Source organism: Hemitrygon akajei, chromosome 14 (assembly GCF_048418815.1).
Source record: "Hemitrygon akajei chromosome 14, sHemAka1.3, whole genome shotgun sequence".
Taxonomy (NCBI): domain Eukaryota; kingdom Metazoa; phylum Chordata; class Chondrichthyes; order Myliobatiformes; family Dasyatidae; genus Hemitrygon; species Hemitrygon akajei.
The window spans coordinates 82,044,171-82,069,382 of record NC_133137.1 but is presented as its reverse complement, the minus strand read 5'-3'; the positions used below and the strand labels follow the sequence as shown (position 1 = coordinate 82,069,382).

Here is a 25,212-nt window from a genome sequence, read left to right as displayed (position 1 = left end):
GAAAATAGTACACAGTCGATGTTTCGGGTTGAGGACTGTTGTAACTCATGGTTTTTGGGATTACTGTCTTCCTCCTGTCAGCTTGAACCATCCTGGCCATTCTCCTTTGACCTCTCTCATTAACAAAGTATTTTCACCCACAGAACTGTGGCTCACTGGAAGTTTTTTTGTTTTTTTTTGTACCATTCTCAGTAAACTCTAAACACGGTTGTGTTTGAAAATTGAAGGGATCAGCAGTTTCTGAGAAACTCAAACTACCCCATCTGGCACCAACAATCACTCCTCCGTGGAAGTCACTTAGATCACATTTCTCTCCCATTCTAATGTTTGGTCTGGACAACGACTGAACCTCGTGACTATGTCTTCATGTTTTTATGCGTTGAGTTGCCGCCACATGATTGGCTAATTCAATATTTGCATTAATGAGCATGTGTACAGGTGTACCTAATAAAGTGGCCACTGAGTGCAGATGAATATATGAAAGATCGAAGGTGATAAGGAATAGGTACGAAACAGGAGATGAGGACAGCATAGATCAGATATCATTATATTGAATGGCAGGGCAGGCATGAAAGGGCCGAGTGGCTTAATCTTGTAACGTTCTTGCAAACGTACCTGCAACTCTCCACCTTCTTATTCTGATACCATCTCCCTTCCTTTCCAGTCTCCATGAAGGGTTTCATTCCGAAACATCCACTGGTTATTCACTGCCATAGATGTTGCCTGACCTACTGAATTCCTCCAGCTTTTTGTGTTTGTTGCTCGAGAATTCCAGCATCTGCAGAATCTCTTGTGTTTATGCAATACCCTTTGCTGATTCTGAATGCACAATGCTCAACGTGTGAAGTTTTGCAACCTTCCAACTTCTGGAAGAGCACACCCGTACTTGGCCAACATTATCCCACAGACGCAGACAGGAATGTACTGCTCGAACGAAACAGTGTGTTTTAATTATTTAACGAGTTACTAAATACCTGAGGAATATGGTCACTCTATTATGTTGGAAAAGCATATTTTCTCTGAAGGGATTTGAGTTCCCAACATCAGGAAACTCATTGAAGTTCCTGCTTTGGAATTTTGTTGGGAGCACATCAAAATCCCAGAAACCACCAGCAATGGGATTTCTGTTCCCTCATTTCCTGCAGTGGAGGAAAACATTCAAGTCCTCCACAGTCCAAGAGCTGCTAAGACAAATCAGAATCAGGTTTAATATTAGTGACATACATTCAGTGGCCACTTTATTATACACCAGTACACCTGCTCGTGAATGTGAATAATGCCAATCATGTGGCAGCAACTCAATGCGTAAAGACATGCAGACATGGTCAAGAGATTCAGTCGTTGTTCAGACCAAACATCAGAATGGGGAAGGTATGTGAACTAAGTGACTCTGACCATGGAATGATTGTTGGTGCCAGATGGGGTGGTTTGAGTATCTCAGAAACTGATGATCTGGGATTTTCATTCACAACACTCTCTAGAGTTTACAGAGAATAGCGCTAAAAACACACACACACAAAAGTATCCAGTGAGTGGCAGTTCTGTGGGTTAAAATGTCTTGTTAATGAGAGAGGTCAGAGGAGAATGGCCAGACTGGTTCAAACTGACAGGAAGGTGACAGTAACACAAATGATCATGCATTACAGCAGTGATGTGCAGAAGAGTACCTCTGAATCGTGAAGTTAATGGTCTACAGCAATAGAAGACCACACCAGGTTCCAAACCTCTACTTAATTAAGTGGCCACTGAGTGTATGTTGTGAAATGTGTTCAAAGTGAAATAGTACAGTGCAAAATATAAAATATACTATATATTACAATAAATACCGCATATATAAATAGAGAGCAAAAATATGGACCATTGAGAAATCTGATGGCAGAGGGGTAGAGAAGATGCTGTTTGTAAAACGTGCAGAACTAGCCCTGTTTAGTCACATCCTGCATTACCTGGACGTTGTAAAGATGCCATATATAGCAGGGTTCTTGGGATCCTTCGAATTCATTATGTAAACATCCTCTGGAAAAGAAAGTAATTGTACTTTTCATTTGTGAAATGAGCCATGAAATGTGACCAGTTATTTAGTGAGTCCCATTTCAAATGCTGTACTTACGTAGTTCATCAAAGTGAGTGTCGATGCCATTGGGGCCAGGCACTGCACACACTAATCGAGCTTTGAGGAAAGTCACCCATTTATTCACCAGACTTCTATGGCCCCCAAAGTCATTCTGGCAACAGAAAAAGGACACATCAATTGAGAACATCAAGCAATGATCCACGGCAGAGTATCTGCAGACATAGGAAGGGATTTACACTTCTGTATATCTGTGGAGCCAGCCATTTTTGAGCACCAGCCTCTCTAATCCAGTTCTCACATTTCCATCATTTGTTTCTTTGTTTCTGTCTTCTGGAACTTCAACATGCTTCCTCCTAATTACATCTCAACGTCACACTGATTGATATCACCAGACATTCATCTTATCTCAGTGAAACCACTACCATACGTATCTTCTCATCTCTCCTGGTCTCCACACTTCCATTCCTCTTTGCTCTCTTCTTGCTTAGTCCCTTGTCAATAACTGAACACTTCATCAACTTTTCTCAGCATTGAAGAAAGGTTATTGAACATTGGCACAGCATAGGAACATGCCCTTTGGCCCAGAAACAGGACTGTGAAGAAGACACGGAATTTATAGACAATCGCTTTCTGACCAAACTCAGCAAATGCATCAATCCATTTTAGTAGGTGTGTCAATGACAACTCTTGAAGCAAATCTGTCATTTGTAGCTGCATTTAGAACTTTAATGCCAAGGGGGACACAGTAGGGTAGTGGTTAGCGTAATGCTTTGACAGAACCAGCAATCAGGGTTCAATTCCCATTACCGTCTATAAGGAGCTTGCACATAATCCCCATGAACACGTGGATTTCCTCTGGGTGCTCTGGTCTCCTCCCACATTCCAAAGATGTCCACACAAGTTAAGGTTAGCAGGTTGTGGACATGCTATGTTGGTGTCACAAGCGTGGCAACACTTGTGGGCTTCTCCCAGCACATCCTTGAACTGTGCTGATTGCTGACACAAAAACGATGCATTTCACTATACGTTTCGATGTTTCAATGTGTACCTGTGGCAAATGAACTAACCTAATGTTTTTATTTTTTATTCATTTAGAGATACAGCACGGTGACAGCCCCTCCTGGCCCAATGAGCCCGTGCCACTCAATTACACCAATGAGACCAATTAACCTACTAACCGGTACTTCTTTGGAACATTGGAAGAAACCGAAGCGCCTGGAGGAAACCAATACGGTCACAGGGTGAAGGTACAAACTCCTTACAGACAGCGGTGGGAACTGAACCCGGGTCACTGGCGCTGTAGTACCCTTGCACTAACTGCTACACTACATGCCAACTCATGGAATCTTTAATTCTCCGATTCCCTGAAGAAACAGCGCATCACTCTCTCTCTCTCTCTCTTTCTGGACTGGAAACAGCTCCGTCCCCATCCCTCTCTAGAATGGATCCCATTCAGGCTCTGCTGCTCTCGTGCGTTGCCAAGACTGGGTCTGGGCACATTTCCACCTTCCATTACTCATACATTTCTGCATTCATCGCAAACATTTAATCTTAATTCCTCTTCACCACATTGAAGAAAAATTACAGGCCTAAAGCTCAGAGGCAACATAGTTGACTGGCAGAAGTCAGAATGTCTTTTCTCTTTAAAAGAAAGTTGCTGGCTTCATTATCAATCGAATTAAGACTCCTAAGGCCAAATCCATGGCAATCCTTCAGGTTCCATCTGCATGGCAGCTATTAATCACCACAATGACTTGAAACTATTCATGTGTGTAAGGTGGAACAGATGGACCAAGAAGTACTGGCAACACTTCCCATCAGAGGCTGGTCAGTGAGCTGCGGACATAATCAGACATAAACTTCCCTAACGATGTTGGGAAGGCTTCATCTTTTTCCTCGGAAACACAGTGACTACTACACAGAAAGGGACATTTGTCCTCCTTGGCTCTGGTTCCTGAACAAGGGTATAGCGTTTGAAAATTTCCAGTCCACCGCATTCGAGATGTTGCTGTTCAGTGCATTTCCACGTTTATTGTGTTGTGAGAACCCCAAGCCTCAACAGGAGTTTGCAATTCAAATATATAAACAGCTTGTGATAATTGCATTGAGTTTTTTTTTATAGAAACATATTGTGAATGACAAACTTTCCTGGTATTCCCTCCAAAGGATCGAAGAGCTGTGCTGACTACTTTGATGAGGTCCACATGGCGCTTTCTTGTACTGAATCTGAACACGGTGTGGAGTTTATAGATGTGACTGTTTCCATGTTGATAACACTGCTTTCAATTACTGCTGAACATTGGACTCCCAAACGGTAATAGTTATGGCTCCAGATCATTAGAAACACATAATACATGCCTAGGACCAAAGGACACAGCCTCAAAATAGAGAGATGTCCATTTAGAACAGAGAATGAGGAGGGAGTTCTTTAGACAGATAGTGGTGAGTCTGGGGAATTCATTGCTACAGATGATGTGGAGGCCAAGTCACTGAGAATATTTAAAGTGGAGGCTGCAAGGTTCTTGTTTAGTCAAGGCATCTAACGTTACGGGGAGAAGGCAGGAGAATGGGGATGAGAGGGATAATAAATCAGCCATGGTGGAATGGTGGAGCAGACTCAATGGGCTGAATGGCCTAATTCTACATGTCTTATATAAAACATGTAGGCTTCTTACTTCTCCAGTAATTTGTCCCCAAACCAACTACAGATTAAACAAACCTCCAAAACTGGAATGTTATTTCCTCTCTGTTTTCAGTTAGCACTGTGATTCATTCCAGTCTTCTCCACTCTACCCTTCCCAGTGTTGAGACTGAAGGATGCTGGGACTCAGGGCCAGAGAACAAGACCCAGAAATTACTTCCTCTTCCAACGCTCCCCAGACAAGGGCTGCATTCACACAGAGACTGAAGCCAATAAAAGGGTTGGGGAGAAAATCCAGACAAATAGGTAGCTGACTTCTCTCGTGGTCCAAAATGTATCTGCTTTCAGCTCTGCAATCATCCTCCCTGAACACTGGTCCAATTCCAAAATGGACAATAACCATGCAGGGGGGGGGGGGGGGGGGGGGTGTGTGTGTGTGTGTGTGTGTGTGTGTGTGTGTGTGTGTGTGTGTGTGTGTGTGTGTGTGTGTGTGTGTGTGTGTGTGTGTGTGTGTGTGTGTGTGTGTGTGTGTGTGTGTGTGTGTGTGTGTGAGAGAGAGAGAGCGAGAGAGATATCAGTTAGTGCCACCTCTCACTTCCAATGTCACTAGACTCACTCCCTTTCCTTCTGTTAAAAAATCATAACACATACATACACACACACACACACACACACACACACACATGCATACATACACTTAGACATAGCTACACACATTATGCTGTGTGTCTACACTCCTGTGCTCTCCATCAGTGAGAGCACTGTCACCTGACTTCTCCTATTTTTCCTGTGAGTCTCCCTGCCAGGGAACTTCTTTCTCTTGAAGATTAACTCCTGCCTCCTCTCCAATTTCATCCATATCCCAGCTTGGGATGTTCTGCAAGTTCCTTTGACTCTGGGCTGGTAGTTTGTTTTTCTATTGTATCTGACACACAGCCCTTCACAGTCCAGTCCGTTACAGCCTCCATTTCATTGTGCATCCGATGGCCAGAGCCCTGTTTCACTAACCTTTCTGAACCAGGCTAACTAGCGGTGTATTAGTGATGACCAGTGGTATTGCATTGAGGCATGTTTGTTGATTCACATCAGTAGTTGTGGGGTAACAGTCATTTACTTTAGGCCCTGACTTGGGACGAAACTTTCATTGGGACTCTAGGCCAAGCCTTTGGACAGCAAAAGAAAATGCTGAGGATTTATAAGGCATGGGTCAAACTGAATTTGGAGTGCAGTGTTTGGCCCATTCTCTAAGAAAAGATGTGCTGGTGCCAGTGAGGGTCCAGAGGTGGTTCACGAGAATTACCCTGGGAATGGAAGGGTTAATATATGAGGAGAATTTGATGGCTCTGGGTCTGTACTCACTGGGGTTCAGAAGATCTCAGTGAAACCTACAATATTGACAGGCCTCAATAGAGTGGACAGTTAGTGAATGAGTCCAACAATGGGAGAGTCTAGGACCAGAGGGCACAGCCTCAGAATAGAGAGATGTCCCTTTAGAACAGAGAAGAGGAGGAATGTCTTTAGCAAAGGGTGGTGAATCTGTGGAATTCATTGTCACAGACGGCTATAGAGGCCAAGTCATTTGAGTATATTTAAAATGGAGGTTGACAGGTTCTCGATTAATAAGGGCATCAAAGGTTATAGAGAGGAGGCAGGAGAATAGATTGAAAGGGATAATAAATCAGCCGTGATAGAATGGCGGAGCAGACTTAATGGGCTGAGTGGCCTAATTCTGTTCTTATATCTTATGGTCTTACGACAGGACCTCTCACTGACCTTGCAGATCTGCCCAATCCTGGAGTGGGTGGCTTTCCCTGAATACTCGCCATCCAAAGCATTTTCTCGAAAAAAGAAAAACATTTTATCGTCCTCTGGGTTGTCGCTTTCTGGGATCAAGTGGGCACCAATAAATTTAGGTTCTAGAGAAAGAAAAAGGTGCAAAATCAGCAATCTGTTAAAACATGGAAATTTTGTGAAAAATTACCTTCCATGGTTGTGTGCTTCTTAATTGATATCCCCGTAAATGTAAACTAAGCACTTGATTTTTAATTATTGAAAATAATAAACTCCTGTAAATCAAACAAACTGATATTTGGAGTGAATTAATATATTAATTGGTCCCATCCAGTCTCTCCAGCACACTTCTCCTGAATTTGACCTGCCATGTGCCAATTGGTCTGGAAGATCCCACAAGGTCTACTCTCAAAGACACCCACAAGATAAAGGGAGGCTCTTGCAAATATCAGAGATGGGACCTAGAAAGGAAAGGTATTACAGCATTTTTAAAGGATCTTGGCTAAAGCTGATGAGACAGCAGATCAGCCATGATGTTACGTTTGATCCCGCTGACTCCTCAGTCACACCATCAGTGCACCAGTGATCCTTTTATCAACCATGTGCATCTTCGTTTTCCACCCAGAAGAAATGAATAACAACTGCAGTGTTTGCTCCAATGAGAGGTTGCATGCTTCCTATCTATTCTCCTCAGGAGTTTCAGTACACCCTGGTTTATCTGATACTGAATTAACCTGAAGACAGGCTCTCAGGAAGTGAGGTTTCGTGTTACGTTGGGTCTTCATATTGGATGCAATGTGTACGTGTTTAGCACTCCTGCTGGGCTGGGTTCCCATTGTGATGTTGCCTGGGTTTCACTGGTTAATGAACGTAATTGCATTAACGGGTTAGTGTCAGTACATACCTCGTGCGGGAAAAGGACTTGCGTACATACCGTTCAGCCACCTGGAGTCGTGCTGCTCTGTTCTGATGGGGTGATGATGCCCCAGGGTGCGGAAGATTGCAAAATCTCTGCCCATGAAATCGGCCGCAGTTCCAGAGTACAGTTCTCCATCTGAGATGGGGAAGCAGAAATTGTCATTGCTGGACGTTCTCTGACAGCTTTCCCTAAAGAATTTTTTTATTGAATCAATCTGTTAATAATCACTTGGTCTTACCCCTCACCAGTTTAGAGTATTGATGTCTTGTTCCTTCAGTGAATTTATCAAAAACTCTTGCACACATTTTAGCTTTCATCAGGTCCTACTCACACTCTGAACAGAGTGTTTTCATATCTCACAGAATAAGAATGTCTGTGACTTCCCTTTTGCAACAGTGGGTGACAAACAGTGAGACATTACAAGTGTCTGATCTCCAGTCTGGAAGTAACAGGGTGCTGGCCATCACTAGTGGCCTTCTCATCTACTAGCAATGCTGTCCATGTCTAGCTCTGAGGTCCCAGTGGAGACACCAGGGACAGTGGGTGCTGGAATCTGGAGCAACAATTTGCTGGAGGAACTCAGTGGGTCAAACAACAGCTGTGGGAGGACAGGAATTACTGTCAGTGTTTCTGACACAGGGCTTCAACTCGAACTGTCAGCAATTCCTCCAGCAGATTGTTTATTTCTCTAGGGTTCCAGTGCCTGGACCAGGGTCAGATTTCACCAAGTATATTCTTGCTATGTGGACACCTCATACACTGTTCATTGGTAAATTACAGGTGGAAACTACTGCCTTGACACTCATGTCAGGCAGCATGTGTGGAGAGAGAAGCTTTCTACAGGAGCACCATCGACAGTATCCTGAATGGCAGCATCATTAAGCAGAACTGAAGCTTCAAGGCATCGGACTGCAAGACGCTACAGAGGACAGTATAAATGCCGAGAGGACACTGGGGTCTCCCTATGACCTACTTCTGACATTTACTGGAAGCATTGTAGACAAAGGACCCAAAGTATTGTTGAGGATCCCTACCGCCCATCCCACAATCTCTTTGACCCACTACCGTCAGGAAGGAGGTATAGGGGCATTAGGACCAGGACCGCCAGACTGGGTAACAGTCTTCTTCCCTCAGGCTGTGAGACTAATGAATACCCTGCCACCACCAAGATCTCATCACTAAGACGGCGAGCTATTTACTGTACTGTTTACCTGTGATTCACCTTAAACCATGAATTCTGATTTGTATTTTATTAACTTATTTATAGTATACACACACTGTGCAGGAAGAGCTCAGCAGATCAGGCAGCAAGCATGGATAGGGATAAACAGTCGACATTTCGGACTGAGACCCTCCATCAGGACCTTCCCGAGCCCTGGTGAGGGATCTCGGCCTGAAATGTTGACTATTTATTCCAATACATAGATGCCTCCTGACCTGCTGGGCTCCTCTAGCACAGGGTGTGCTTTGTTCTAGATTTCCAGCATTTGCAGTATCTCTTGTGTCTATTATCTATAGTATAATATTATGGTTTACGTGCTGTGTGTGATATACGTTGGACAGTCTGAAGGATTGTTGTTTCATTTGGTTGTACGGCGAGATGACAATAAACTTGAACTTGAGTAACAGAGTTAACACTTCAGGTTTGAAACCCTTTGACGCAGAAATGTTAACTCTGTTTTTCCCTTCACAGATGCTGCCTGACCTGCTGAGTGTTTCCAGTATTTTCTATTTCAGAGCTTCAACATCTTTCTTGTTTTGATTGTCTCTATTTATTTTGCCCCTCATAACCCCAGCCTCTCCCAGTGGTCTACAGAACTAAAGTTCCTCATCCATAGACTCATGGCAGTAGAACCTTCCATTCACTCTCCAATGGTTTCACATCTTTCCCAAAGCGAGGACCCGGGCTGCTTTGGCAGATATCCAGAAGAATGAAGGATAGCAAATATTGTTCCCTGATATCAAAAGTATTGTTGAGGATCCCTACCTCCCATCCCACAATCTCTTTGACCCACTACCATCAGGAAGGAGGTACAGGGGCATGAGGACTAGCACTGCCAGACTGGGTAACAGCTTCTTCACTTCCCACTTCTTCAGTCAGGATAAGCCCACAGTAAATAGGTTCTGAGGGACAGGATTTGTGTTCACCTGGAAAAGCATGGACTGTCTTTCTGTGGTGACGTATGAGTGCAATGAAAATGTCTTCCCTTTGGAGTTGTGCAACCTGCAACTCTCAACACTAGAGAAATGTAGAGGCAGAATCCTTGATTATAACCAAGTGGACACTAGCAGACATTAGGAGCATCGGGGAAGAGTGCTGAGACCGAGGCTGATGGGCTGCGATGTTACTGAATGCCAGAATGGACTCAAGGGTCTGTAGCCTCCACCTGGTCCCATCTCTCATGTTCAGACAGTATGAGAGACAATTAAAGGATCGGGTAGACATGATAATCTCCCAGTGAATCAGCCCCAAATTGGATGTGGGGTTGATTATGTAGTCCAAACAGAAAATTGTCATCTGTCTCCAGGACTGATCCTGATAGGGTGAATTTCAGCAACAGAAGACTCTCTGATGGGACAGCACTGATCCCCAAGCATTGCCACCTGATGAAAGCACAACTGCAGATGAGGTCATTACCCATTTGCCTCAATGCTACACTGGCTTGGTCCTCTTCGGGTGTGAAGAGCTTCTCCCCCCTCCCTTGTGCTGGACCTTCACTCGAGTTGCTGCCACAGTCACCTTCATGTCTAATTCCAACTGTAAGCCACTGCCCCACCATAAACCTCCACTTCAGGCTCCACAGAATTCACTTCCAATGGCCAGTTGCTCATTATCAAGGAACCAGACGCCCTCCTGCAGCTCATTAATAGAGGAATTCTCCCCCATAATCATCAGCCCTCTCTTGCTACAGCTGTCCATTCAACACAGCGCTCCCCGCTCTCTCTTTGTCACTCCCTCTGTCTCTCCATCTATCTGCTTCTCAGACCTGACCAGACTCTGTTGCTGCGGGCTCAGGAATTATTGATTTCTCTGGAAATAAAAATAGCCCAAATTCTCATGAGAATTGGCAGTTCTTTGCAGTGTGAGCTAGAGAACAATCCAGAGTGTCAGAGAGTGTGACTGTAGTTTAATTTCCTGCCCATATCCAGTTCCACAGAGAAGACTCAACTCCAATGATTTCCTGTCTATCTGGGAGCAACAGTAACCACTATTTATCAGCAGTATTGCAAACTGATCTCACAGTTCATGGTCTCTTCATTTCAAAAGCCAACAGCCTCAAAATTCACTCTCGTGACTACTGTACATTTATTGGAAATCCAATGCAGAATAGGAATTATGTTTATTATCACTGACAAATGTTATGAAATGTCTTGTTTTGTGACAGCAGGACAGTGCAGGGCATAAACATTACTATAAGTTAGAAAATAACTCAATAGTGCAATAAAAACACAAAATGCTGGCAGAACTCAGCAGGCCAGACAGCATCTATGGGAGGAGGTAGTGACAACATTTTGGGATGAAGGGTTTCGGCCCGAAAAGTCGTCACTACGTCCTCCCATAGATGGTGTCTGGCCTGCTGAGTTCTGCCAGCATTTTGCGTTTTTATTTATTTCCAGCATCTGCAGATTCACTCGTGTTGCCCCTCAATAGTGCAAGTGGCACATTGTACAAAGAACACATTTGAGTGAGATGTAGATCGAATATAAACAATAGCTCCTTACAGACTTAGCGTGACACAACTTTGATACGCACACCTCTATGTGTGTGTGTGTGTGTGTGTGCGCATGCATGTTTGTAAGTGTGGGTGTGTCTCTGTGTGTGAGGCACTTCTACATTTGAAGACCATCGGGCAGCTATCAGCAACTTCAAACATTTTCCTAAGCATGAGAACTTCTGTAGATGCTGGAAATCATCAGCAACACACACAAAAGGATTAAGGAGTTTGGCAATTTAACTTCTTAAATTACCTGGTAGGATTTAACATATTTCCTTGATCATTAGACTAGTCGAGATCAAAGCAATAACAAGCAGTAAATCAATTGTCTGATTTTATTTGCTATTCACAAGTGATAGCAATTCCCACAACCTGTTTGTAATCCTGACCTTGGGTGCTGTCTGTGTGGAGTTTGCACGCTCTCCCTTTGTATGTATCAGTTTCCCCGGATGCTCCGGTTTCCTCCCTCACCCCAAAGATATGCAAACTGCAAGAGGAATTGGCTGCAGTAATTTTTCCTAATGCAGGCGTTAATGAAAGTAGCTGACAGGGAAATGAGTGGTGGAATGGGATTGATGGGCTGAACGGCCTCCGTCTCGCTCCAATGAACTATTACATAATTCGGGCAGCTGAATTCCTGTTTTTATCTCACTTTGTTTATTGATATGAGGGATACAAGGACATGATGATACAGTTTATAAAAACGTGACAAAGGATAATCTTCCACAATATTTCGAATGGTAGATCAGTGCATGGAACGTTATTAGTGCACAATATATTTCTTCAGAGTCTGCCTTTGTGCTCTCCTTGTACTGGGTACTGGTATTAGCAAAGTGAGAAACAAGTCTAATTGTTGATTCTCTTTCACAGTCAGCTTTTCAGGGAGCCTGAATTAAATATAACTTAATCTTCGGTAAAACAATTTTCTAATTCCAGTCATTTTGGGACAGGGCAAACTGAATTTACTGAAGCATAACGTTAATCTTTTCATTCAATGCAGTTGATCTTATCACTGCGATTAAAACATACTTGAGCAAAAAAACTGAACTGCTGGATGAACTCAGCGGGCTAGGCAGCATCTGTGGAGGGAAGTGATGATTCAGGTCAAGACCTTTCACCTGGGTGAAGTCTAGATGGAGGGGTCTTGACTCATGACCTGCTGAGTTCCTCCATCATCTCCAAGTTCCTATATCTATAGTCTCCTGGGTCCTCATGAACGCATTCTGATCCTGTTCAGATTTACCTGACTTTCCCACTTGGTTCCTGCATTTCAATATCCAGTTTTTGTAATTGCCTAAATACATAGAAACGTAGAAAACCTACAGCACAATACAGGCCCTTCGGCCCACAAAGCTGTGCCAAACATGTCCTTACCTTAGGAATTATCTGGTGTTACCTATAGCCCTCTATTTTTCTAAGCTCCCTGTACCTATCCAAGAGTCTCTTAAAAGACCCTATCATATTCACCCACCACCATCGCTGGCAGCCCATTCCAGGCACTCACCACTCTCTGCGTAAAAAACTTACCCCTGACACCTCCCTTGTACCTACTCCCAAGCACCTTAAAACTGTGCCCTCTCGTGCTAGCCATTTCAGCCCTGGGAAAAAACCTCTGACTATCCACATGATCAATGCCTCTCATCACCTTATACACCTCTATCATGTCACCTTTCATCCTCTGTCACTCAAAGGAGAAAAGACCGAGTTCACTCAACCTATTCTCATAAGACATGCTCCCCAATCCAGGCAACATCCTTGTAAATCTCCTCTGCACCCTTTCTATGGCTTCCACATCCTTCCTGTAGTGAGGGGACCAGAACTAAGCACAGTTCTCCAAATAGGGTCTGACCAGGGTCCTATATAGCTGCAACATTACCTCTCAGCTCTTAAACTCAATCCTACAATTGATGAAGGCTAATGCACCCTATGCCTTCTTAACCACAGAGTCAACCTGCGAAGCAGCTTTGAGTGTCCTATGGACTCGGACCCCAAGATCCCTCTGATCCTCCACACTGCCAAGAGTCTTACCATTATAATACTATATTCTGCCATCATATTTGACCTACCAAAATGAAACACCTCACACTTATCTGGGTTGAACTCCATCTGCCACTTCTCAGCCCAGTTTTGCATCCCATCAATGTCCTGCTGTAACCTCTGACAGCCCTCCACACTATCCACAACAACTCCAACCTTTGTGCCATCAGCAAATTTAGGTAACCTATCCCTCCACTTCCTCATCCAGCTCATTTATAAAAATCACGAAGAGTAGGGTACCAGAACAAATCCCTGAGGCACACCACTGGTCACTGACCTCCATGCAGAATATGACCCATCTACAACCACTCTTTGCCTTCTGTGGGCAAGCCAGTTCTGGATCCCTAAGTATTGGGACTCCCTAACTATAAAGTCCCCTATCACTGCTGCCATCCTCTTCCTTTCCCTATCCTTCTGAGCCACAGGGCCAGACTCTGTGCCAGAGGCACGGCCACTGTTGCTTCCCCCAGGTAGGCCACTCCCCCTAAAAGTACTCAAGCAGGAGTACTTATTGTCAAGGGATACAGCCACAGGGGTGCTCTCTAGCATCTGACTCCTGCCCTTCGCTTTCCTGACTGTTACCCACTTATCTGTCTCCCCAGGCCCCGGTGTGACTACCTACCTATAGCTTCTCTCTATCACCTCCTCACTCTCCCTGACTAGATGAAGGTCATCGAGCTGTATCTCCAGTTCCCTAAGGGAGCTGCAGCTCAACGCACCTGGTGCAGATGTGGCTGTCTGGGAGGCTGGGAATCTCTCGGACTTCCCACATCTGACACTGAGCACAGGACACCGGCCTCACACACATACTTCCTGTCTGTATTCTACACAGATAACCTACCTCGCCTCGACCTGTTATTGCCAAAGCCCCGTTGAGCCAAAGCCTTCCTACTCTGTTGCCCGCTCTATAAAGCTGTCTCCTTTTAAATTCTTCTTACAGTTCTAACTGGCTGACGTCCACGTGCTTGCACAGTCATGCCCTGATCAAATACTTTAAATTTAGACCAGGGTATAAAGTATTCAAGACTAATTCTACTTCAAACTGCTTACAAAAGGACAAATATTATAAATCCCTAGTTACCAATTTATTCAGTGTGTAAACATACAAATCAGAACCAGAACTTCCAAGGACTGGGTGGATGTCCTGAACTGCTTGTTGACCCCTGCCCCAATCCCATGAGATTGCCAACACAATTTCAGAACCTGAATGGGAGCACTTCCCGCCAGCTGAATGTTCATTGCCTGTCCAGGAACGTAATGCTGGAGCCAAGATCAATACTGGAGCTTGCAATGGACTCTCAGACCTTTAAATAGTTGCAGGGCTGATCCAATAGGTTCTAGGAAATCTTGAGGCCATTTACCCCATGGAATTCTATAATTATGCAAAACATCGGCTTGATGTTTGGTGGGATAATACAAGCAGTAATTACTGTACACGTCAACGAATCCTACTGATAATCCAGGAATAGATTTTCAAATTTCAATGTTTCCAGCACATTTATTATCAAACCTTGAGATTTGTCTCCTACAGGCAGCCACAAAACAAAGAAACCCAATAGAACCCAATAAAAAAAGACCGTCAAACTCTCAATGTGCAGAAAAAAAAACAGAATCTTGCAACCAATAAAAGTAAGCAAATAACATTCAGAACAGAAGATCACGAAAGTGAGTCCACAACCACGAAGTCAGTCACAGGAGTCCATTAGATGCAGGCCACAGCCTCAGTTCAGTGGAAGAGACCAGTAAATCTCCCGAGCAGTGAGCTGAACACCGGCCTGTCCCTCTCCTCCAACCACGACACCCTGACCTTTTCAATTTGGCCCAGCGCTTAAATTGGTCAAATATTGGCTTGTTCCTCACTCTCAGTCCCAGGCCCTGTTGCTTTGATACACTCTCAGTCCCAGGACCTGCCACATTGATTCAGCCCATACTCAAACTTTGCAATCTGGCCCACTACTTAAATCAGTCAAACCGGCTTGTTTCTTGCTCTCTGACCCAGGCCCTGCTGCTTCAATACTCTCTTGGGCTCAGGGCCTGCTGCCTCAATTCAGCCTGCACGTGTCCTTTCCAATCTAGCCCAGTCCTGAAATTAGTCAAACATCAGCTTGTACCTCAATCTCAGGCTCAGTCGCCGCTGCCTCGACTCTGCCTCAACTCTGCCTCGCCATGGTGGAGTTCTGCCACTTCAAATTGGCTGCAAGTCCACTCCAGCAATGAACATACATTGGCTCGTTCCCCATTCTTGGGCCTGGGCTGCGGCACCTCGATTCAGCCCGTTACACGCCATGCCACAGCTGTCCTGCACTTTCAAGACTTCAGTTCACACCACAAGAATATCAGGTCGTTCGAAAGCTCAGCTCCTTAAGGGAAATTACAGGCTATTGATTTCAGTGATCGTTTACCAGAAAATGTATGATTAATAGAGCAGTTAGTAGATTTGTTTGCTGCCAGTAAAACATCACTGTTTCACCAGCGCCATCTTAAGCAAGGATGTGATGCTGAGGCTTTATAAGGCACTGGTGAGGCCTCACCTTGGGTGTTGTGAACAGTTTTGGGCCCCTCATCTTAGAAAAGATGTGCTGGCATTGGAGAGGGTTCAGAGGAGATTCACAAGGATGATTCCAGGAATGAAAGGGTTTTCATACGAGGAACGTTTGATGGCTCTGGGTCTGTACTCACTGGAATTCAGAAGGATGGGGTGGGGGGGGATCTCATTGAAACCTTTTAAATGTTGAAAGGCCTAGACAGAGTAGGTGTGGAAAGGATGATTCCCATGGTGGGAGAGTCCAGGACAAGAGCGCATAGCCTCAGATAGAGAGGTGTCCATTCAAAAGAGAGATTCAGAGAAATTTCTTTCGCCAGAGGGTGATGAATTTGTGGAGTTTGTTGCCACATGCAGCTGTAGAGGCCAGGTGTATTAGGTGTATTTAAGGCAGAGATTGATAGGTTCTTGATTGGTCATGGCATCGAAGGTTATGGGGAGAAGGCCAGGAATTGGGGTTGAGGAGACTTTATAAAAGGGATCAGTCATGATTGAATTGCAGAGCAGACTCAATGGGCCAGATGGCCTAATTCTGCTCCTATGTCTTATGATCTTAAACCAAAAGATATTCACAATATAATTCCATTCACAATATAATCTTTCCTTTTTGAGCTGCGGCTATCCGAACCACAGGTAAGAGCATCTTCAATTCCGTAAAGGGTCTCAATTTAATCTGCAACAGATGAGCCCACAGTTGTTACTCCCCTCACCCACCGAGGAGCTGGGAAGTCAGGCATGGATCTTGGAAAGCTGCCCACTGCACACCAAGCGTCAATGGACACATCAGTAACATTGTGTATAGGCATCAATGTATTCACCTGGGCCCAGTGCATGAATGGTGACTTACAGGGAGCAGACTCTCCATTCTATGAGCACTCACAGGAGAATGTCCTCATCCTTTGCAGGTTTGCAAACTTCGGTCATTTTCTGTGTTCATTCCTTGGCTTTACACACAAACCTCATGGAAAGGGTTGAGAGAACAGCATTGAATATTGTCACATGGTCGGATTTAGTCGAATACGAGACACCTATTGTTGGTTCCTTGAACGTGTGATTCAAGTATCTGGACTGGTTGCGTCACGGTCTGGTATGGAAATTGAAATGCACAGGAATGTAGGAAACCACCGAGAGTAGTGGACTCTGCCCGGTGAATCACAGGCACCTCCCGGTCCACCATCGAGAGTATATGCTGGATGCGCTGCATCGAAGGCAATGGCCATCATTAAAGATCTTCACCATCTGGGCCTTGCTGCTACCACCAGGCAGGAAGTACAAAAGCCTGAGGTCCCACACAACCACGTTCAGGTGCAGCAACTCCCCTTCAAACATTAGGTTTTTGAATGAACCAGCACAACTCTACTCACTACAGTTTACCAACAATAAACAAATATTTGCCTAGGTACATGGAAGGGCAGGCCTTAGAGAGATGTGGGCCAGAACTGGGGCCAGCTGGGTGGCCACCACAAACAGTATGGACTTGTTGGGTTGGAGTCTGTCTCTGTGCTGTATTGCTTTTGTGACTCTAACACTAACGCACTTTGACATTGGCACAAAAATGGACTTTGTTTTATTTTGTTTCAAACTTGGCTTGTAAATGTTGTGCATAATTTATGCTTTGAGGAGAGGACATAGACCAGTACTGCGCAGTAGCGGCCCTTTGGCCCACAATGTTGTGCCAACCCCTTAACTTACTCCAATATCAATCTAACTCTTCCCTCCCACAAACCCTCCATTTTCCTATCATCCATCTAAAGGTCTCTTAGATGTCCCTAATGTATCTGTCTCTAACATCACCCCGGCAGTGCGTTCCACAGACCCACCACTCTCTTTGTTAAAACCTTCATCTCTGATGTCCCCTCCTATACTTTCTTCCAATTACCTTAAATTTATGCCCTCTCAAATTAGCCATTTCCTAACCTGGAAAAAGAGAGATTTCCACTCTATCTATGCTAATTTATTCATTTAGAGATAGAGCACAGAACAAACCTTTCTGGCCCTTTGAGCTGCACCGTCAGCAACCCACTGACTTAACCCTAGCCTAGTCAAGATACCGTTCACAATGACCAGTTAACCTATTAACCTGTATGTCTTTGGAATGTGGGAGGAAACCAGAGCACCCGGAGGAAACCTACACATTCCACGGGCAGGCATTTAAACTCCTTACAGAGGATGCTGGGATTGAACTCCAAACTCTGAAGCCCCAGTTAGCATCGTGCTAACCACTACGCTATCATGGTGCCCCATTAAGTTTATGATGACTTTTGTGAATGCAGCTTATTGGTTGCTCTAAGTCTGTGACGCTGTTGCAAGTAAGTTTTTCATGGTACCTGTGTATACGCTTACTTGTACACATGACAGAAAGTGCAACTTTAATTGCATTGAACTCACCAATTAAGAGAGAAGTTGTCAGCAGCTTTGGGTCATAGGGGCTTTTTCCCCGTCCATTCTCAAAGTGTGAAGTTACGAGCCTGAAAATGTTTTCCTATTTGTAGAGAAAAGGCACAATGATTAAGAAAGGTATAGAAATGTCACTGGATGTGTTCAGTCTGGGTCCCCATTGAACCAATAAAAATATTTACTCCAGTGCAGACACAAGAGATTCTGCAGATGCTAGAAATTCAGAACAACACACGCACAATCCTGGAGGGACTAATACAAGAACTGAAATAAATAGTTAACATTTTCGACCAAGACCAGTAAACTGTCGACGCTTCAGGTCGAGACCCTTCATCGTGATGATTATTATCAGCCCCAAAATGTCCACTGTTTATTCTCCTCCAAAGATGCTTCTTGACCCGCTGAGTTCCTCCAGCATTTTGTGTGTTACTTCAACTTAATTGCAATTTAAATGACATGATTATAACCATTTTAATTCCTTTCAAAATAGTTTCGTTGAAGAGAATTTTCCCTGTAAAGATCACCAGTCGTTATCTCTTACAGACTTCTGCTGTGAGATCTGGCCTCCAGTTTAGTTCTCCTGGGATATGGGTACAGGTATTGATATTGAACTCTGAAGTGTTTAACAGAACAACTCCAGGTTTGGAAATGAGATTGTTGTCCGTGCTCGGGACTGGCACTGTGTGGTGAAAGGGCACAGTGTGGAGCATGAAAGATCTTCTGTTGTAGGACCACTGTCATCAGATTCTGAAAAGGATGAAGCATGGACATTGTGAGCAGAAGACCCTACATCCCATTAGAGAGTGAGCTCGGTGGGGGTGGGGTGAGGGAACACAGAAATTGTTAAACATCTATAAAATAACCAGAAATCTAAGGACAAAGGTGGTGTGTTTGTCCCCTTAAATTGTTCTACCTTATAGTAACCCAGCACCATGTTAGGGTGTATCACTGTAGGCCCAGTAATCCTGCTAAGAACCCTATCAGCTCCAGAACTATGTTTAACAAGACTGGGTTACAGCTTCTTCCCTCAGACTGTGCCACCACCGACGTCTCATCATTAAGACACCGAGCTGTTTACTGTATTGCTTACTGTTTACCCGTGCTGCGCACCACATGCAATTTAAATCACATTTTATTATCTTATTATGGTAATAATTTGTCTTATGTGCTGTTTGTGATGTATGTTTTGAGGGTGCACTGTGGTCCAGAGGAACATTGTTTCGTTTGGTTGTATATATGTACAGTCAGATGACAATGAAATTGACCTTGAACAAATGTCCCTTTCCACTCATTAATGTGAGTTCCAGACTTCCTTTTGGTCTGTGTAGAACGCCCATTAACTTCATCGCTGAAAGATGTGGACATCATTATGGTCCTGTCACAAATGCAGAACCTTTGACCTACAATCTCCACTCTATCAGCACGCTTCTGGCTAAATACAGACTTGGAGGGACTTTGAGGGACGTGGGTCAAATACAGGCTGGTGGGACACCATGGTCAGTTGGGCACTTTCACGCAATGATGATGGCATCGATGCTGATGCCATTCACAGCACCCAGTCCAACACTTGGTGCTTCGGTTAATGTGCGATATGCCGCTGCGTCACGTGCACGCAGGACTCTGGCAGATGTACTGTACATAAACAGGATAGGTAATTAATGCAGAAATCAGCTTCATCAGTGTAAAGGTATAGACATAGATACAGATGGACCTAGGACAGCATTCTGACTGGTTTGAATGGAGGGTCCAATACACAGCATCACAGGTGGCTGAAGAAGGTTGTAGACTTACTCATCTCCATCATGCACGTAACCCATCGAGGAAATCTTCAAAAGGCGGCATCATCACTAAGGACCCCCATCACCTAGGACACGCCCTCTTCCTGTTATTACCATCAGGGAGGAGGTACAGTGGCCTGAAGACCCATGTTCAATGATTTAAGAACAGCTTCTTCCCCTCTACCTTTGGAACGGTCCCGGAACCCGTGAAGAATACACCGATACATCTCTTTTGCACCATATAATTATTTTAGTAATTTATAATAATGCCATGCCTTTGCACTGTACTGTTGCTGCAAAACAACAATTTCCATATCATATGTCAGTGATAATAAACCTGATTCTGAAAAGGATATTTATTCTGGGGCAAGAGTCCAGGGACGCCTTCCAGCTCGGGCCTGGGACGTACCGAGCACCAGGAGGAGTTCATCCACGTCTCCTGCTGCTGGCATTGTGCACTTTTCCTATTCTCAGTCAGTGCCTCAGAGTGGCCTCTCCCCCTCTCCCAATGTCACTACTCACGTTCCCTGTGAATCCAATTGTTGACAAAATTCTTCAGCATTGACATATCTGCACATGTAACCACATTATTTCATGAATGGAAAGTTAATTTCACTTGTACACGAGCCAGCTGAGTCTGTGCCGTACTTGGGGAAACAAATTCCTTGGAGGATCTGCAGCCAATGTCGAGCACAGCTTTACTGTTACTGTCAAGGACTCTATGGGCACCATGATGGAATGGCAGCCGTGATCTAATTACTACATAAGCCCTTGCCTGGTGTTTTAATTAGCTCGCTGTCCCTCGATCCAGCACTGAAGCCGTTGGATCACTCATAGACTAATTAATGCCTCCGGAGTGCTGTCCCTGCTCTCTGTAGGCTGGTTCTATCATGGATCTGCACATTGCTCTGAGAATGGGAACAGGAAGCTGCCCGTCCTGGAGAAGAAATTACTGCGCAGAAACTTTCTTTTGTTTATTAAACTGCAGCTTAACCACAACAGCAGAACATACCTCCAAACATTCCGGACCTCAGCTTGCTTAGAATATAGAACGTTACAGCACAGTACAGGCCCTTCAGCCCATAATGTTGTGCTGACCCTTGAACCTGCTCCATGATCGACTTAACCCATAACAGTCCATTTTTCGATCATCCATGCGCTATCTAAGAATCTCTTAACTGTCCCAAATGTATCTGCCTCAACCACCACCCCTGGCAGTGCACTCCACGCACCCACCACTCTCTGTATAAAGCAGGGGCTCCCAACCTTTCTTATGCCATGGACCCCTAACTGATGGGTCTATGGACCCCAGGTTGGGAACCCTTGCTGTAAAGAAGTTTCTGCCCTGGGAAAATGTCTCTGGCTGTCCACTCGATCGAAGCCTCTTATCATCTTGTACACGTCTATCAAGTCAGCTCTCTTCCTCCTAGCTTACTCCTTCAGTGCAAAGCAAACTCATTTGTTCTTTCCATTGCCTTCTGTGGCACTGTCTAATTTTATCTTATTTTATTTTATTTAGAGATCAGCCCTTCGAGCCGCACTGCTCAGCAACGCACTGATTTAACCCTAGCTTAATCACGGGACAATTTACAATGACCAGTTAACCGACTGACCAGTACAGCTTTGGGCTGTGGGAGGAAACCAGGGCACCTAGGGAAACCCCACACATGCCACGGGCAACAATGTACAAACTTGCTTACAGACGCTACCATGGTGCCCTTAAATGCAATTATAGCTTGTAAAGTGTTCAAGGAGAGAGAGAGAGGTGGGTAGCGTACTCGGCTGACAGCACAACGACCAGCCACCTCAATCTCCAGCTTCATCAGAATGGCCCAAGAAGCAACCAATTTCAGCTATTAGAACCTCAATTTGCATCTAATTTACATGTGATAATTATACTGTTAACACCTATAATTAATAAAACAGAACCATATGATGGTGAGTGGTTGTGGGGGATGTGGGTTATGGACAGTTTATTGCTAATTCCAATTAAAATATCAACACCAGCATTAATCTGAGCATTTCACTGGAGTTCAGTGTCGGCCTGTCCCGGGATGTGTTATGGGCACAGAATGTTTCACTGACCAACACTGACCGATGTTGCTTTCACCTGACACGCTTCCTCATTGCCCAGTCTGTCATCCCCAGGATCCATCAATCTTGCTGGCCCTGGACTCTTCCACTCACATGGATGAGGAGGTGACAGGCTCACCACATCTCTGTTTGTTCATCAGTAACAGAATTAATAACTCTTTCTAACTCTCTTCCAGGTTCTGGGGGTTTCACACTATTCCCCACCTGTCCTTTACAGGCTCCCACCCTCAACACCACCTACAGGCCAACTCACCACACAGTTTGTAGCAAGTCTCCTGTCCTCCACGGAGGTCTGCTTCCACTCCTAACTCCTCATCATTCCTAATTCTCCTCCATTCCTCAGTCCCTCGCTCCTCACCACTCCTCACCATTCCTCCTCACTCCTGCTCATCCCTCACCATTCCTCATCACTCCTCACCATTTTCCCCACTGTCATCACTCCATTTCACTTATATCTTCTTGCTATTTCTCATTCCTCACAACTCCTCTCTAGGGAAATTCCAGGCAGTTTCTAGAGTAGGTTACATGGTCGGCACAACATTGTGGGCCGAAGGGCCTGTAATGTGCTGTAGATATCTATGTTCTATGTTCTTCCTCAACCTTCCTCATTACCTGTCACTCCCAGTCTTTCTTCACCCACTACCTTTGATCTTTCCAATCTCCTGTTTTTTGTAGCTCATTAACATTTACAATTTTTCTGTCATCTAATTTATCCCCTCCCCATATCCTTTTGTCCCCAGATTTACCCCTCAATATGCCTCACCCATTTGATGATGAGCACTATTGGATAATTAGCTTCAATTTATGAAGCCCATTCCTGGAAAAACGGCATCATCTTACTGATGTCAGCAATCTGTCTCCAGCCACTATCTGATCTCTGCTTCCATCACCCCTGTCCAATCCAGCTCCACTGAGAAGTTTAAATGCTCATCGTTACAATGCCATATAACTGGAGATTTAGAACCAGGGCAACTCTCACAAAATGCTGGAGGAATTCAGCAGGTCAGGCAGTATCTATGGAGATGAACACACAGGGCTGAGACCCTTCATCGGGACTGAGAAGAAACAAAAAGGTGGGCAGAGGGGAGGTACAATAGCTGAAAGGTGATGGGTGCAGCCAGGTGGGTAGGAAAGGAAGGAGTCTGATAGGAGAGGGGAGTGGACCAGAGGTGGAAGGGCAAGAGGAGGGGATTCAGGGGCTGCAGGTGAGAAGAGGTAAGAAGCCAGAGATTTCGGAACCAGAGTCAGGTTCATTATCACTGACATATGCTGCGAAATTTAAACCTGATTCTGATTCTGAATTTCCATATTGTGCTTATTCAGTGACGGATGTCAAGGTGGGAGATTTATTGCACTAACACGCTGCTGGGTTTTGGATTGAGTATCTGCGTTTAACAACTTTCTTACTCCCTGTTTTGCAGATTGTTTATCAAACATGTCACCATGTTGGCTAAATTTGGATATCCTTGTAAATGCTGTAAATGAAAAACATCACACAATGCTGCTGTCAATTCAACCTGGTATGAATCATAAAACACATTTAGACACACTTCATTCAAAAGTGGCATTTAAATATGCTTCGCTCAAAAGGGCACTACAGCTCAGGGTGCCAGTGTTTGTTTAATCCTGGCGGCCACTGTAAGGACTCTGTATGTCCTCCCCGGGAACGCACTGGTTTCCTCCAGGTGCTCCGGCTTCCTCCCGCATTCGGCAGATGTACCAATTGGCAGGTTGATTGGTCATTGCAAATCGTCCCGTGATTAGGCTAGGGTTAAATTGGGGTTTGCTGGAAGCGTGCTTCAAAGGGGCAGAAGAGCCTAATCCATGTTTAGTTCTAAATTAAAATAAACTTGGACAGGTGCGTGGATGGGAAAAGACACTTGGACAGATACGTGGATGGGAAAAGACACGGACAGGTATGTGGATGGGTAAAGGCACTTGGACAGGTATGTGGATGGGTAAAGGCACTTGGACAGGTATGTGGATGGGTAAAGGCACTTGGACAGGCGCGTGGATAGGCAAAGAAACTTGGGCTGGATGGGTAAAGACATTTGGACAGGTATGCGGATGGGCAGGTTAGACAGATATGGGACTAGCTTAGAATGACATCTGGGCGTCTTGGGACGAACAGCTTGTTCTGCACCATATGGCTTTCTGAGCCCATAACCAATCAGAGAATATAGGAAACATGACAAGTGTTATCAAAGTTTGCATGGCAGTGTAGAGGTTAGAGTAACACTTTACAGCACCAGCAGTCAGGGTTCGCTTCCTGCCATTGTCTGTAAGGAGCTTGTGTGTCCTCCTCATGACCACATGGGCTTCGTCCAGGTGCTCTGGTTTCCTCCCACATTCTGAAGATGTACAGGTTAGGCTTAGTGAGTTGTGGCACGCTAGACTGGTGTCGGAAACACGGCGACACTTGCAGGATCCCCCAGCACACCCTCAGAATGTGTTAGTCTTTGATGCCAGCGACACATTTCTCTATACGCTTCACTATTTCCATGTACATGTGATAAATAAATCCGAGTGTTGCATCAATATCAAATCATGTTCATGTATTTTAAATCTGTCAATAACTGGGTAAGTTACGGAAATGCTCACTGCACGGTTATGGCTTAACCAGTAATACTGGAAATTCTGTAGAACTAAAATCCTCCAACACTCACCCACATCTAATAATTCAGGAACAGCTTTCTCCCCTCCATCCGATTTCTGTACGGTCCATAAACCGATGGACACTACCCTCACTATTCCTTTTGTTTGGCACTATTTACTTTGTAATTTATGCTAATTTTATACCTTTGCCCTGCACTGCTGCCGCCAAATAACACATTTCATGTCATCTAAGTGAGTGAGAATAAATCTGATTCTGGTTCTGCCAATGTGAAGGAGGAAAATCCTTCTGGCCATTGGAATGGACATAATTAGAGTCACATTAGAATTCTAATTACACTTCTATGCACTATTACTTCTTAATTATTTTTCATGTCAGGCCTGTGGTGTAGACAGGGCAGCTTTTGTCAGGGGTGGTTGGGTCGGCTATTGATGCATCTAAGAGAGATCTGGTCCCTGACTAAATGGGAAAAGGGTTGAAGCAATATGTTAATCAGCAGGAAGATCTGGTTTTGAAACATTCCACTGACGCCATTGCTTTCACAGGCAGAGTGAAATAATCTCAACAAGGTTTCCAAGTACTTTTTACATCATCATGTCCTTGAATATC

The 25,212-nt window shown here is 44.6% G+C and overlaps 1 protein-coding gene across 6 annotated transcripts in view; it reads right to left on the bottom strand.

The window, feature by feature from the left end:
* Nucleotides 1–25,212, bottom strand: part of LOC140738735 (semaphorin-3A-like) — a 269,718-nt gene that overhangs the window by 51,837 nt on the left and 192,669 nt on the right. For all 6 annotated transcript variants that reach the window (XM_073066471.1, XM_073066473.1, XM_073066475.1 and 3 more), the window contains exons 6-10: nucleotides 18,109–18,202; nucleotides 7,441–7,560; nucleotides 6,489–6,631; nucleotides 2,111–2,225; nucleotides 1,947–2,016 (exon numbers count right to left, since the gene is read on the bottom strand). In XM_073066471.1, the coding sequence (XP_072922572.1) occupies nucleotides 1,947–2,016; nucleotides 2,111–2,225; nucleotides 6,489–6,631; nucleotides 7,441–7,560; nucleotides 18,109–18,202 (542 nt within the window). The remainder of the gene's footprint in view (nucleotides 1–1,946; nucleotides 2,017–2,110; nucleotides 2,226–6,488; nucleotides 6,632–7,440; nucleotides 7,561–18,108; nucleotides 18,203–25,212) is intronic.